The following is a 15,337-nucleotide window of genomic DNA, read 5'->3' as shown; positions in this document are numbered from 1 at the left end:
TTTCTGGGATGGTACTCAAATGGTTCAGGTCATACTTAGAAGGGAGAGGTTATTATGTGAGTATAGGAGAGCATACTGTAAGTCTAAGTGGACATCCATGACTTGCAGAGTCCCACAAGGCTCAATTCTTGCACCGCGTTTGTTTAGCCTGTATATGCTCCCACTTAGCAACATCATATGACCCCTTTAAATTCATTTTAAATCACTTTTTAAATCATTTTCAAAGTTTTTAAATTCCTTGTTTTATTTTTGTGATTATTTTACTTTCTTTTATCTAAAGCACTTTGAATTACCATTGTGTACAAAATGTGCTATATAAATAAACTTGCCTTGCCGATTATTAGGAGACCATGATTGACAAAGGCCAGTGGAGGGAATTTGGCCAGGACACCCCCCTACTCTTTATGAGAAGTGCTATGGGGTTTTTAAATGACCACAGAGAGTCAGGACCTCGGTTTAATGTCTCATCCAAAGGACGGTACTTTTTACAGTATAGTGTCCCCATCAATATACTGGGCTGGGGCATTAGGACCCGCACAGACCACAGGGTGAGCACCCCCTGCTGGCCTCACTAACACCTCTTCCAGCAGCAACCTAGTTTTCCCAGGAGGTCTCCCATCCAGGTACTGACCAGGCTCAACCCTGCTTAGCTTCAGTGGGCAACCAGTCTTGGGCTACATGGTGATGGTTGTGGCATGTGAAAAAGATATGTGAAGCACGAGCTGAAGGTGGATGTTTGTACAATTATACTAAAATAAGTTTTATTGATAAAGTATGAAAATGTTTTTTTTTCTCATATTTTTTGTTTGATTTTGGGGTCGAGATATGATTAATCCAGTAATATAATGATGCTGAATCAGCATCCTCATGCGTGTGTCCTTCATACAGTGGTGATTAACACAGTGTTTGTGTCGGTTAGTTGGTGGCGTCCATCATCTTCATCAGTCTGGGTGTCGTGTCGTGTTTCCTCTGCGCCATCATCGATGGAATCATCGCCGCTGAGTTCATTGTGAGTATCTTGAGTGCTTACATGCTGCTCATGAAACTTAACTCATCTCAGGGTTGATACTGTCTTTCACACTGTCTCTCTTTGTGTGTAGGACAGAAGGCCACTGATGGAGGGCCGCTGTGAGTTTTACTCAAGCACTTCTTACGGCTATGACAACTACTACACTGAGGTGAGTTCATCTGAAGATCATCCTAAAGGAATATAAACCACATACTGATGATTATGGGTTGGGTTAGGATTAGTAGATTAACAATCAGGTGGACTCACTGAATGATCATGTGCTCTGCTTCCCTCTGCTGGTCAGAATGAACATGACTTCAGTTTGATCTGACCATCAGAAACACTCTCAGAAACATAAAGCTGTCAAATTCAACATATTTGTAAAATTTGAACATATTTCTAAAATTCAGTATAGTTGCTGCATACAGTTATTTTTTAATTTCCATTTATTCATTTTGCAGACACTTTTATCCAACACTCATAAAAATAAAGGTTCTTTATTGACATTGATGATTCCTTGAAGAACATTTAAATTCCAATACATTTTTCAATTGGACTAAAGGTTCTTTATATTGTTCTTTACAATATTAAAATGTAATCCACAGACGGCTTGTTTTGGCCACGGGAATGGGCGATTTTACCGCTTGATAAATAAAAGCAGCACGGAACAAAGCTTTACATGCTCATCATCTCCTAATTAGAACCCGAAATATTTAAATATTAAGTCTGCTCTTTAAAACAAAAACAAAAAAGAAGCAATGGAAGGTGAGTAGTATGTGTAAACGGGGAATCTCTGTAAATGTGTGCAGTGTGTGCATGTCAAAAGATCAAATCTGATATTGAAGCTTGTGACACAAAAACGTGCAGCCAATCATTTTATTTAGCGTTTATGTAAACACTACACTCGGATTCATAAATCAGAATGATTTCATTCCGATTGAAACAGATTGAAAGTGTCGATTGTAAGCATAGACAGTGATCTGAGCTCATGCACCTCAGTTTTTGAGTAAAAAAAGTGTTATTTGTGGATAATTTTGGCAATATTCCACTTTTTGAGTGAAAAAAAAACATTATTTGTGAATAATTGTGGCAATATTCAGTTTCTGAGTAAAAAAAAATTCTTTACTGATAATTTTGGCAATATTCAGTTAAAAACTGAGGTGAATCAGCTCAGATCAGACAAAATATCGAAATTTTGTTAAGTTATATCCTGTGTGAGCAAAGTCAGTAAGTTTTAGTCCAATGAGATCAAATTTACTTGTGATTCTAAAAAAAGAAAATCCTCTCTGGATTCAAATGACCGGAACACAACATGAGGGTTAAGAAGTGTTCACTGAAAGGGCCTTTGAGGAATCAAACCTGTTTTTTTTTTCTTCTATAGCATGACACTGAAAATCCTCTTTTGGAAGCTTTATTTTTAAGAGTGAAAGCAACTCCCACATCAGGAACATCTCAGTCGGCCTGTCATAAAAGTCACAATATTCATAGTTCATAATGTAGTTCATGTGCTATATTTGTAGTTCATTTAACTGTATTTGACTGTGTTTATTTACTGCGGTCAGGTTCACTGTAATTCCTACGGTAGTCAGTGTAAACTCAAGGTGAAGAGCAACACCTGCTACTGCTGTGACTTATTCCACTGTGACAGGTGAAGCACACGCAGCAATCAATGAGCATTTACAGCTGAACTATGTGTTATTCAGCGTTTTGCTGCATGACTCTGTCTGTGTGTGTGTGTGTGTGTGTGTGTGTTAGGGTGGACTATCATGTGCAGTACTATGAGTTTACGGGCGTCAGAAGCTGCTGGGATGTGGTGAATCTGTATCGTCTGCTGTGGGCCTGTGTGGCGCTCAATGTGCTCGGTGTGTTTCTCGGCATCATCACCGCCGCCATACTGGGAGCCTTCAAAGACTTGGTGAGTCTGGATTCATCAGACACAAATGAAACTAGAGCGTTTGCTCATTGTTTTTAGATTGAACTACATGACAGTTGGAGTAATTGAAGATGCTGAAGCCATCAGACTCGCTCGTTTGTTTGTTTTTTTGTTTTTTTACTTAAAAGTTATTTTTAACCTCAACATTACATTGCAGTTTTAGTTGTTTTCAAGTTTGTTTTGCACACGCAGCAATCAATGAGCATTTACAGCTGAACTATGTGTTATTCAGCGTTTTGCTGCATGACTCTGTCTGTGTGTGTATGTGTGTGTGTTAGGGTGGACTATCATGTGCAGTACTATGAGTTTACGGGCGTCAGAAGCTGCTGGGATGTGGTGAATCTGTATCGTCTGCTGTGGGCCTGTGTGGCGCTCAATGTGCTCGGTGTGTTTCTCGGCATCATCACCGCCGCCATACTGGGAGCCTTCAAAGACTTGGTGAGTCTGGATTCATCAGACACAAATGAAACTAGAGCGTTTGCTCATTGTTTTTAGATTGAACTACATGACAGTTGGAGTAATTGAAGATGCCGAAGCCATCAGACTCGCTCGTTTGTTTGTTTTTTTGTTTTTTTACTTAAAAGTTATTTTTAACCTCAACATTGCATTGCAGTTTTAGTTGTTGGCAAGTTTGTTTTGCATATTTCAGCTGCATTCAATTTTGGTTACAAACTCATTTAGGGTTTAGTTATAGAGAAGCACAGTCTCTCGGTAGTGACACTGCAATCACCAAAATCTATTTTATTTGATTCTGATCAGTCTGATATTGAAATCAGGTGATCAAATCTTATTTTGTTTATTATTAAATAATTTATAATTTATTCATTATTATTTTATTATCAGTTTAGTTTTAATTTAAACAGTATTTACTTTTTTTCTTTCAGGTTACAAAAGTACTAAACATTAATTCATCACTTTTTATTGGACAGCATAATGTTTTGATGGCTTATTTAACTGATTTATTTTTTTATTTAAAAAATATATAAAAAATCCCGACAGCTATTTAGATTTATAATTTCAAATATCAGCTCTCACATAACAGTGATTCTACTGTCAGCATCAAAGCTTCCACATTCATGTATTTTAATGAGTCTGTAGTTCATGTATGTGTGTGTGTGTGTGTGTGTAGGCTCCCACGGTTCACAGTCACATGACACCCAGTCCGGCTCCACCCCCTCACATCCTGTACAACCCCACCCAACACCTGATCACCTACACCGGTTTCTGCCCCTCCGGACAAACTCTACCTGCCTACCCAAACTACCCACTACCCACACAGGTGAGGACCGTTAACCAACTAACCTCTCTCAGGACTGTACTGACAGTCAGATGATCAGGACACCAACATGACTGAATTATTACAGAAAATATTGTTCTACTACGTGATTTTGTTTGGTTTTGTTCTAGTGAGAGATTTAAATGTCAGTCTGTTTTACATTTACATATCCATTTATTAATTTAGCAAATGCTTTTATCCAAAGCAACTTACAAATGTGTAAAACAACATGCGATTCATCAAAAATGAGGCAAATAAACACAGGAAGTGCTCGTAATACAAAGTTTCAGACATTATTTAGAATAGTATAAGCTAGAACAGGGAAGGATTAAGAAGAAGTGAAAGCATAGGCTTGTTTTTTTAGGATGTGGTTAAATGTTGATGGAAGAGGTGAGTTTTCAGCTGTCTCTTGAATATTGCCAGGGATTCTACGTTCCAAATGGGGGTGGTAAGATCATTCCACTAAGGAACTGTGAATGAAAATGTTCTGGAAAGTGATTTTGTGCCTCTTTGTCATGGTACCACGAGGCATTTCTCAATTACAGATCTCAGGCTTCTGGAGGGGATGTAGACTCGTAAGAGTGAGTGGAAGTAGGAGGGTGCTGAGCCAGTGGCTATTCTATACGCAAGCATCAATGCCTTGAACTTGATGCAAGCCGCAACCAGAAGCCAGTTTAGGGTAATAAAGAGAGGTGTGACGTGGGTCCTTTTGGGTTTGTTGAAGACCAGTCGTGCTGCTGCATTCTGAATCATTTGAAGATTGCACATGATGGAAGTCCAGCCTAGAAATGACAAGCGCCTGGACAAGTTGTGCATCATGCTCCATTAGGAAGGGCCTGATCTTCCTGATGTTGTGCAGTGCAAACCTGCATGATTGAGCGGTTTTTGCAATGTGGTCTTTGAAGGTCAGCTGCTCATTTAAAGAGCATGTCAAGATTTCTGACCGAGCTTCATGGGGTAATTGTGGATGAACCTAGCTGGATGGTGAAATCGTGCTGTAGAGTCGAAGTGGCAGGGAAGACAAGAAGCTGATTGGTTAACGTACCGCTGGTTATTCTGTGAAAGAAAAGATGATAACTGGTTAAAAACAACTCAAAAAAGTGTTTTTGCTATAAATGGAAGGAGAGAGACAGGTCTGTAACCATTAACATGTGAGGTGTTTAGCGTGGGTTTTTTAGCCAGTGGTGTTACCCGAGCCTGCTTGAATGCGGTCCTGAAAATGCCTGTGAGAAGAGATTGATGTTGATGATATGTGTGAGTGCTGGTAAAAGTGTAGGGGAGATTTTTAGCAGTGGATGTGGTTGGTTTGAGTTCCTGTGTGTTTGGAGCTGAACTGAATGCTGATGGTTTAGATTTTTTTCTGTGAAGAAATTAGCAAAATCTTCCACTGTTAAAGAGGTGGCAGGGGGTGGTGGAGGGGGACAAAGGAGCGAGTTGAATGTTTTGATAAGGTTTTTGAAGCACTGTTGATCTTGTTGTGGAAATATGAACTATGAAAAGTATGGACTTCTGCAGAAAACTATAAAAGCAGAGGCTGATACATACTCAGGTCAGATGGATCTTTTGATTTGCGCTATTTTCTCTCTGCTGCCCCGAGTTTGGTCCGTTGTTCACGAAGAACATCAGATAGCCAGGGGTTAGAAGGGGTAGTGCGCGCAGGCCTGGAGGAGAGAGTACAGAATTGTCTAGACAAGAAGTTATAGTGGAGCATAAAGTGGCCTTTTCAGTGTTCACTTCCAGAGATGAGAAATGGGTGGGTTAGGGAAGAGATGATGTCACAACAGAGTAAAGATGGGAGGGTGAAAGGGAGTGCAGTTTTCCCCTAAATGCAACTGGCAGAGGGGCTGATTCATCACATGTAGTAAGATGTAGATTAAATGTAATAAAGAAATGGTCAGAAATGTGCAGAAAATGTTTTACCAAAACATTATCTTTGAAACAGCTACATGTGTAAATTAGGTCAAGCTGGTTGCCTGATTTGTGAGTATCTGTGGTGGTAAGCCATTGGAGACTGAATGAGGCTAAGAGGGAGTGGGAGTCTGTAGCGCAAGGCTTCTCCAGATGAATGTTTAAGTCACCAAAGACTACAAGTGGGCTGCATCCTCAGGGAATGAGGACAGCAGCACATCCAGTTTCTCTATCAAGGTGCCCAATGGACTTGGAGTGCGATAAATGACTACAATATGGGGTTTTACAGAAGTTGTTAGTGTAATATCATGAAATTCAAAGGAATTGTTATTGCATAGAGAGGAGTGGGTTGAGTATTTCCAGTTGTTAGAAATGATGAGACCAGTACCCCCACCCCTTCCAACCTGACGGTGAGTGTGAGATAAAGAGAAGTTGGGCTGCTGTGTCTTCTGGATGAATCCAGGTCTCAGTCAAGAAAATAAAGAAAAGTTACTTAAGTGCCTTGTCGGTGTACTTGCTCAGTGGAGTCACGCAGGTAGAGTCGCAGATCTTTACTAGAGTCAGTCTTCACATGAGGAGGCTGAACACAAGGGTTGAATGCTTCTGTGCCGGCACACAGATAACAAATAAATACACAGCTTATCGACTTGAGTGAAAACAGCTGTGGGCGCCTTTTACAATTAGCACACCAAAAGCCTATAGCATGCGAATGGCTCAAATTGAAACTACTGTGGAACAGTTCGCCACTTAAGTGCAATAAGGAGCAATACAAATAAAAAAAAGTTTCTTCTTAGCCAACGGCTAATATTCTAATTTACAAATAAGTCCAATAAAAATACAAATTGCAATGAAAGTAGAAAAATGGAAATAAACATTAAATTAATTAATCATTCCTAGCAGCAAATATTAATCTAAATAACAGAAACAAGCTATTAAGCAAACACTTAAGTGCTACCACTGTCTCTACTGACTAATCGCTTCTGGTGAGTTTGGAGAGTGGCCAAGCAGTTTAAATACCGGTCGCTGTGCACGCCTTTACAATTAGCACACCAAAAGCCTAAAGCACACGAATCTCTACTGACTAATCGCTTTGTTCTATTAAGAGATTTAAATATTGGTCGGTTTTGTTTTAGAACAAAACTGACCAATGTTTAAATCTCTTACTAAAACAAAACCGACCAATATTTAAATCTCTTAATAGAACAAAACTGACCAATGTTTAAATCTCTTACTATTAAGAGATTTAAATATTGGTCATTCTTGTTCTAGTATGAGATTTAAATGTCAGTCAGTTTTGTTCCAGTAATATCAGTCAATTCTGTTCTAATAAGAGATTTAAATATCATTTGGCTTTGTTCTATTAATTAATTTAAATGGCAGTCAGTTTTGTTCTATTAAGAGATTAAAATGTAGGTTGGTTTTGTTCTATGAAGAGATTTAAATATTGGTCGATTTTTTTTCTGTTAAAGGAGACATATTAGCTGTCGGTGACAGTGCTTGCATTTTTTTGTCCCACAAGAATACCAACATGTTCACCTTTGGTTTGAGAAGCGGTCTTTTACTTTACTTTAGCATGAAACCCATCCAACGTTTCCTTAATATTCGCGTAATTTTTGCTGCATGCAGCTTCGCGCTCCTGACGCGGAGAGTATAAACCAGGCTCTACACTCGAAGCGCTGCGCATAGATCTAAATAGTGTTCTGTGCAAACAAAGGCAGAACAGTTAGCGTGTTTTGCTCAAACTTTCGCCATGGCATTAGAGCTTGTACACCGTTGTCGCTTGCGAAAACACAATAACGGCGCCGTGAGTGGAAACCATAGACTGTATAAAAACATGCACATGCAAACCGCTAGTCAGCAGTGTCCACGGGCATGTTGCTGGTGTAACCCGCAGTACCACGACAAAAGCCGAAGAAGAAGCGGCTCGTCGGAGAAGCATTATAGCCATGATGGCGGCAAATAAATATCAAATCATTATATCATTATTTAAAACTACAAAAAGGAGACAACAACGGAACAGGAGAAGATGGCATACTTTCAATCTCCACAAGGACTTGTACCAAGGCAGATCAACATTGTTTGTCGCGGACAACTACTGATGCTATGTAGTATAATAAATGATGACACTTGTTCTTTGCTTTGTTTTGTTTTATATAAGAAGGTGTAACATTAAAATATATTAAAGTGCACATAAACACACAAAACTCAAGTGCATACGGAGGGAGGGGTTCTAGCAGACCAATCACAGCGCTTGCGGTCCACCTAGAATTGACGCACTGTTAGATTTTTGGAGAGGTGCACGTCAGGCTATGGCATAGGGTGTGCGTCTATGCATAGGCTACGGCGTAGGTTCGACGCAGAAGTATAAATTGGGCTTAATCGAAAATGGGCAAAGAGGCGGGAGCTGGTTGCTGAAACCACGCCCACCTAGCTCGACACCGGTGACAGCAGCGGTAATCAACCTGTCACTCAATTAGCAGCGGTAATCCACCTGTCGCTCAATTAGCAGCGGTAATCCACCTGTCACTCAATTGGCCACGCCCTTAATTATGCAGAACTTTAAGGCTTAATATAATTTAAACGGATGAGTTATAAAAAAAAATCACCCCCCTCACAGTTGTCATGAAGGGCAAAATTATATAGACCAAAACCACTTTTTGTACTAGGCTGTAAACATGTTTTTTCCTGCTGTAAAGTTGGGCATTTTAACATGGGGAGTCTATGGGACTGACTCCCTTTTGGAGCCAGCCTCTAGCGGCCATTCGATGAATTGCAGTTTTAGTCACTTTCGTGTTGGCTTCACGAGAGAGCGGGAGGTTGCCGCTTGGTGGAAACTTACAGATTAAGGGGCAGTAATATTATAATGAGATCCCTTTGCCACGTCACCAAGGGAGCGAAATCAGACGCACTCGTTTTCTCAGACGCTTGTAGAAAAAGGCTTACCAAAACAAAGTTACTGGGTTAATCTTTTTCATGTTTCCTTGGTTGGTAGATGCACCAGGGACCTGATTATAGCACTTAAAACCTGGAAAAGTCAGACTGTGGTTCAAAGTTACTTTTGTCATAGTAAAGCATTCATCTAATGCTTTAATCTAATCATTTCTGATGTTCTTTTTTTTCTTTGTCCTCGTCCTGCAGCATCTGAATGGTTATCCAGCTCCGGCCACAGGTCAGTCCATTCTTGAGGTCTCGACCTCCACGCCTGACGAGACTCAAGTGGCTGCTCAGAGCGGGACGAACTCAGCCGTTTCGACTCAATCCTCCTCTCAGGACAGCAGCGGCTACATGCTGACTCCAAACGCTCCCTCACTCTATGCTCACTCATTAGGGCCCTTCGAGAAGCCTCCACCCTACGCCTGTTGAAAACATTTGAATCAAGAACACTGACCTCTGATGGGCGCCTGACCCCTGTGACCTCTGCTGCTGGCTGGCGCTGCTGCTAATGACCCCAGATAGAGTCTCTGTAATTGTGAATTATTCTCGTAGCAAATGTGATCAATGTTGTTCTCTGGTAGTTTCCAAAACCTCTGAATTTTAGCTTTTAACATCCTCTTCCTTCAGTGGGATCGTCATAATTTGATTTATTGAATCATATCAGGCTGAAACACTCGATTACAACGATTACAAAAACTCGAGCTCCATTTCATGCACATGGATTATATGCTTTAGTCTTTTGCTGTCAGATCAGCTATTGTCACGATGAAGGATCAATCTGTGGAGAATCCTGCTGAGAAAGTGTTGGCATGTTTATATTAGATTCCTGAATAACACATATGCGCCTGACCCCTGTGACCTCTGCTGCTGGCTGGCGCTGCTGCTAATGACCCCAGATAGAGTCTCTGTAATTGTGAATTATTCTCGTAGCAAATGTGATCAATGTTGTTCTCTGGTAGTTTCCAAAACCTCTGAATTTTAGCTTTTAACATCCTCTTCCTTCAGTGGGATCGTCATAATTTGATTTATTGAATCATATCAGGCTGAAACACTCGATTACAACGATTACAAAAACTCGAGCTCCATTTCATGCACATGGATTATATGCTTTAGTCTTTTGCTGTCAGATCAGCTATTGTCACGATGAAGGATCAATCTGTGGAGAATCCTGCTGAGAAAGTGTTGGCATGTTTATATTAGATTCCTGAATAACACATATGTGAGCCTGGACCACAAAACCAGTCATAAGGGTCAATTTTTTGAAGTTGAGATCTATACATCATATAAAAGCTGATAAATAAGCTTTCCATTGATGTATGGTTTGTTAGGATAGGACAATATTTGGCCGAGATACAACTATTTGAAAATCTGGAATCTGAGGGTGCAAAACAATCTAAATATTGAGAAAATCACCTTTAAAGTTGTCCAAATTAAGTTCTTAGCAATGCATATTACTAATCAAAAATTAAGTTTTAATATATTTACTGTAGGAAATTTACAAAACATCTTCATGGAACATGATCTTTACTTAATATCCTAATGATTTTTGGCATAAAAGTAAAATCAATAATTTTGACCCATACAATGTATTTTTGGCTATTGCTACAAATATACCCCAGCGACAGGTTTTGTGCTCCAGGGTCACATATGGTTTAATAACAGAAGCTCTACTACCTAACTACAAATTCAGTTCTTATGTAATACAACAACGCACATGATCCAGTGGTTAGATTCACAAAACTTTATTAATAAAAAACTTCCTAACTGCTACATTCGTCTTGAAAAACAAAAAAATATTTAAGTTAGGATTTTTTTTTTTTGCATCACTGTGAAAACCATCTTTTGGCACATTTATTTTTAAGAGTGACATTTCTTAAAGCAAAACTTTAGAATTCTAATTCTTGATGAATGTTATTAAAAATCATAAATGTATAAGTTGATAACCGTCAGCTTGTCTTAAATCTTCATAAGAATGATTATTAATTAATTTATTTGTGTAGTTTCAAATACTAAACATATGGCAGCATAACACTAACTACATGTATATGACTATTGCCAGATTTTACTTTCATGATATACCATGCAAATTCTCCTGTTAGTCATATGTAACTCTCACATTTTACATTGAAAAATGAAGTGCTTGCTGCTTAAAAAGAGTAAATAGACGAATATATGGTTAAAATGTACCAGTTTAAAGTTTGAAATATATTGTATTAGACAAGGCAATAATATAGTATATCAAAGCTTGTTTTATAATCAAGAAAAATACGTTCTTAACCCTTTCATCTTTTGAACATTTCTGTAAGTAACTATAATAAATTAAACGCTTTAAAAAACAAAAAAAGCCTTAAAAGCATAGCAGCTTAATCATGAACTATTCGTTTGAACTCTTCAGAATAAGTCCATTATTTAATGGCACTGGAGTTTGCTTTGTCATGCACTTCTGAAATGCATAAACTTGAAAACACAATGTGAAAATTCAATGAACAATTGCCCCCCAGATTTCAGTAATTTACATTGTCCAAGTGTTTACTGCACAAGACCACCACTTTTTACCTAACAAATTTGCTATTTCATTATTTTAACCTTAGACAAAATTCAGTATTTTCACAAAATAGAATGTTTCCTTTAAACTGCAAAACTATAAATGAGAAAAAGAACTGGTGTTTGTAAAGTGTTCTTTTTAAATATTCAAATGAGGCATCATCTAATTAAATGTACATTAATTTGCATACATTACCAGAACAGAAATCTAAACATTGGATAAAGCCAGGATCAAAACTCTTTGATTTGGTTGACATATTAAAGGTTTTTTTCCAGAGGGGATTTTGGTTTTCTCTTTTTATTGCTCCATAAATCAGAAAATACTGTCAACAGACAGAAAACAAATACATTTTCACCGTTTTTATAAATCAAAATGAGTGTGAATGATATATAAATGCCTCAATAAAAGACTTTAGAATATAGATTGGAATAAAACTGAAGTTTGGTGTGAGATGATATGGAATGGAGTTGAAATCTACAGACACTAATAGATAAAGTGCAATAAACACTTTGTATGGTCTGAAAGAAGGCGTGTTATGGATGCAAACTAGACAACAACAAACAACAACTGGTTTTGCTTGTAGTGTCTTGCCTTAATGTTTTAGTGATTTAAGTGTTTTTGCACTAGCATCGTGCGCTTCTGGCCTTTGCAGCTCAAAATATCAGTGTAAAGTAATACTCATCAGGTTGGTTTTGTTTCTGTGAGCCGCTGAACATCTGTGGACTTCAAACACAGAATTCATCATCATAACAACAACATCCGCCTTTATTAGTTTTCATCAAGCATTTCAGTCTCACACACAGAGCAAACATGAACGAAATACAAAACAACTTCAACAATAAAAACAAGTTTAAAAAAGACAAACTCAAACGAGGGACTAGAAAAACTCCCAACTCAAACTACTCGATGATGACGATGATGAAGTTGAGCACCTACATTGAGGCCTGAAGGCCTTTAATGGTAGCTGGGTGTTTTTATTCCTCCTCCCCTAAAGCATTTTACAGTGGCATATGTACAGTTACAGTATTTTACAGCACACTCTCAGTAGCTTGTGTCTGGTTGGTCTAATGTGAGTAATACATTGATACACGGGTCTGTGCTATATTTGCATGATGTGAGTGTGGCGAGGGATCTGGATTTACTAAGGCCTTTGTGGATCCATTGACTGGATCCAGATTAAAGCTCCTCCTGCAGTGGAAAGCACTTCGCTGGAGTTTCAGCTGCTGTTATTGCTGTGCATCTACCAGAGGGCAGGAGTGAGAGCGGATGTCGTTGTGTTTGTGTTGGGCCTCGTCCACGTCCAGCAGCTGACCGTTGACCCGCACGTCCATGCAGCCCGTGTAGAAGGCTGACACTGGAGTGGACACTACAGAAACATCTGCACAAACAAACATCATCAGGAACAGATCGACATATAAACCATCTGTAGATTCACTCGGAGCCATAATTCACATTCACCAGAGGCTGAACAAATCAGCTTTGGTCAGCAAATAAAACACTAAAGCACTGGCCAGTTAGCTGGTCACATTATAAGAAACTGCACAGTGAAGTAAGAGTGATTTCAGGTTCAAATCCTATCAGTCACATCTTAAGATCATTTGCAGATAATTTTACAGTTCTTTCACAGAAAATAAGCCACAGCTGAGCTGAAAATACGTTGCACTGGGTCAAAATTTGCATTGGTAAGAGAAAAACAAAAAACATTGTCATATTTTATTATTACATTCAGAAATAATGTAAAATACCGGAAAATACAAAGAAATGATTTCAAACATTACAAACATGTATTTTAGTTCCTCTCACTCCACAACAAATCCTTTAAATGTAACTGTATTTAACTGTAAACATAAATTATAGAGACATTCATTATAAACAACATTTATAATGAACGGCAAGCCTAAACGATTTTTTCAAAGCAATACTCAAACAATAGGTTACTGTCGTAACCCCGGTTCTCTGAAACATCGAGTGGAGAGATCCACCTATGGGAAGGGCATCCGTACCTGACCTCTGCAGAAGCATCCAATTGCACCAAGTCTTGCTACACAGACAGAAGCGCGCAGCCAATGCCAGTTAAGGCCCCACCCCCTTACCTGAGAGCATATAAGGCCTGCACGCGATGCTATTCTCCAGTAAGTATATTCGCTTCTCGTGCGGCAAGCGGGGCAAAGCTGTTGGATCTCTCCACTCAATGTTTCAGATAACCGGGGTTACGACAGTAACCTATTGTTCTCTTTCATCATCTCGTGTTCGAGATCCACCTATGGGAGAGACATGGACAGCTCCCCGATTGCCCAATACACTCACAGTGAGGTTCTGTAAACCAGAGAAGGACGGTCACCCCAAGAGGTCCGTTCACCGTTCTGCCCTCCTGGGTGGCACCCCAGCCTGTTAGGGACGCATCTGTCGTCACGACTTTCCGCAACATCACCGTTCCCAAAGGAGTTCCCTGTGCATAAAAGCCCGCGCTTCTCCAGTGGTGCAGAGCTGCCGTGCAGGCTGTCACTGTTACAGAGCGGCAGAGATCGCGTAACGGGCTGAAATGTAGAGACACAAAAAGTGAGCAGTGATAAATCCAACCCGAGCTGTGAAGTGCAGAGATCGCGAGAAGCGAATGACAATTGGAGAATAGCGTCGCGTGCAGGCCTTATATGCTCTCAGGTAAGGGGGTGGGGCCTTACCTGGCATTGGCTGCGTGCTTCTGTCTGTCTAGCCAGACTTGGTGCAATTGGATGCTTCTGCAGAGGTCAGGTACGGATGCCCTTCCCATAGGTGGATCTCGAACACGAGATGATTAAAGAGAACTTCTGGCATGTGGGAAATATGTTATGCAAATCATCTTAAGCTCACGTGCCTCTCTAAATCAACACCAACACAAATGTTTTGTGTGCGCTTGATGTTAATTGCATTATATGTCATAGCATGTTTCAGATCATAAAAAAATATGGTTTATTAAAATTGCCAGATTTTTCAGAAAATGTTTTAAACAGCAAAATTAGCATATTAGCTTGCGGTTACACTGTACACTTTTCTAATTTTATTGGCGTTTCTGATGCAAGATTATCATAGGAAACTAAAACAACAAGACAAACTAACAGTAAATAAATAGTAATAGTAAAGATCTAACAAACAAAACTAAAACTGACAAAGAACTTACTAGAGACTGATGTAAACTGAAGTGAGACTAATGTAAGACTTAAATGAGACTAATATGAGAATAAAAGAGACTAATGTAAGACTGAAGTGAGACTAATGTGAGACTAAAAGTAAGACTAATATGAGACTAATGTAAGACTGAAATGAGACTAATGTGAGACTGAAGAGAGACTAATGTAAGATTGAAATGAGACTAATATGAGACTAAAAGTCATACTAATATGAGACAAAAAGTGAGACTAATGTAAGACTGAAATGAGACTAATATGAAACAAAGCGAGACTAAAAAGTGAGGCTAATATGAGACTAAAAGTGAGACTAATGTAAGACTGAAATTAGACTAATATGAGACTAAAGGTGAGACTAATGTGAGACTGAAGAGAGACTCATGTAAGACTGAAATGAGACTTATATGAGACTGAAGAGAGACTAATGTAAGACGGAAATGAGACTAATATGAGACAAAAAGTGAGACTAATGTAAGAATGAAATGAGACTAATATGAGACTAAAAGTGAGACTAATATGAGACTGAAGAGAGACTAATGTAAGACTGAAATGAGACTAAAAGTGAGAC

The 15,337-nt window shown here is 39.0% G+C and overlaps 2 protein-coding genes across 2 annotated transcripts in view; one reads left to right on the top strand and one right to left on the bottom strand.

The window, feature by feature from the left end:
• Positions 1-9,881, top strand: part of tmem255b (transmembrane protein 255B) — a 25,447-nt gene extending 15,566 nt beyond the window's left edge. The window contains exons 4-9 of the mRNA XM_016456831.1: positions 920-1,009; positions 1,101-1,178; positions 2,572-2,657; positions 3,221-3,380; positions 4,072-4,221; positions 9,265-9,881. Coding sequence (XP_016312317.1) covers positions 920-1,009; positions 1,101-1,178; positions 2,572-2,657; positions 3,221-3,380; positions 4,072-4,221; positions 9,265-9,489 — 789 coding nt within the window. The 3' untranslated portion in view covers positions 9,490-9,881. The remainder of the gene's footprint in view (positions 1-919; positions 1,010-1,100; positions 1,179-2,571; positions 2,658-3,220; positions 3,381-4,071; positions 4,222-9,264) is intronic.
• A 2,292-nt stretch (positions 9,882-12,173) lies between these two features.
• Positions 12,174-15,337, bottom strand: part of gas6 (growth arrest-specific 6) — a 23,392-nt gene continuing 20,228 nt past the window's right edge. The window contains exon 16 of the mRNA XM_016456871.1: positions 12,174-12,983. Coding sequence (XP_016312357.1) covers positions 12,832-12,983 — 152 coding nt within the window. The 3' untranslated portion in view covers positions 12,174-12,831. The remainder of the gene's footprint in view (positions 12,984-15,337) is intronic.

The sequence above is a fragment of the Sinocyclocheilus anshuiensis genome, unplaced genomic scaffold (genome assembly GCF_001515605.1).
Source record: "Sinocyclocheilus anshuiensis isolate Anshui unplaced genomic scaffold, SAMN03320099.WGS_v1.1 scaffold856, whole genome shotgun sequence".
Classification (NCBI taxonomy): Eukaryota; Metazoa; Chordata; class Actinopteri; order Cypriniformes; family Cyprinidae; genus Sinocyclocheilus; species Sinocyclocheilus anshuiensis.
This window is presented reverse-complemented; position numbering and strand designations above follow the sequence as displayed.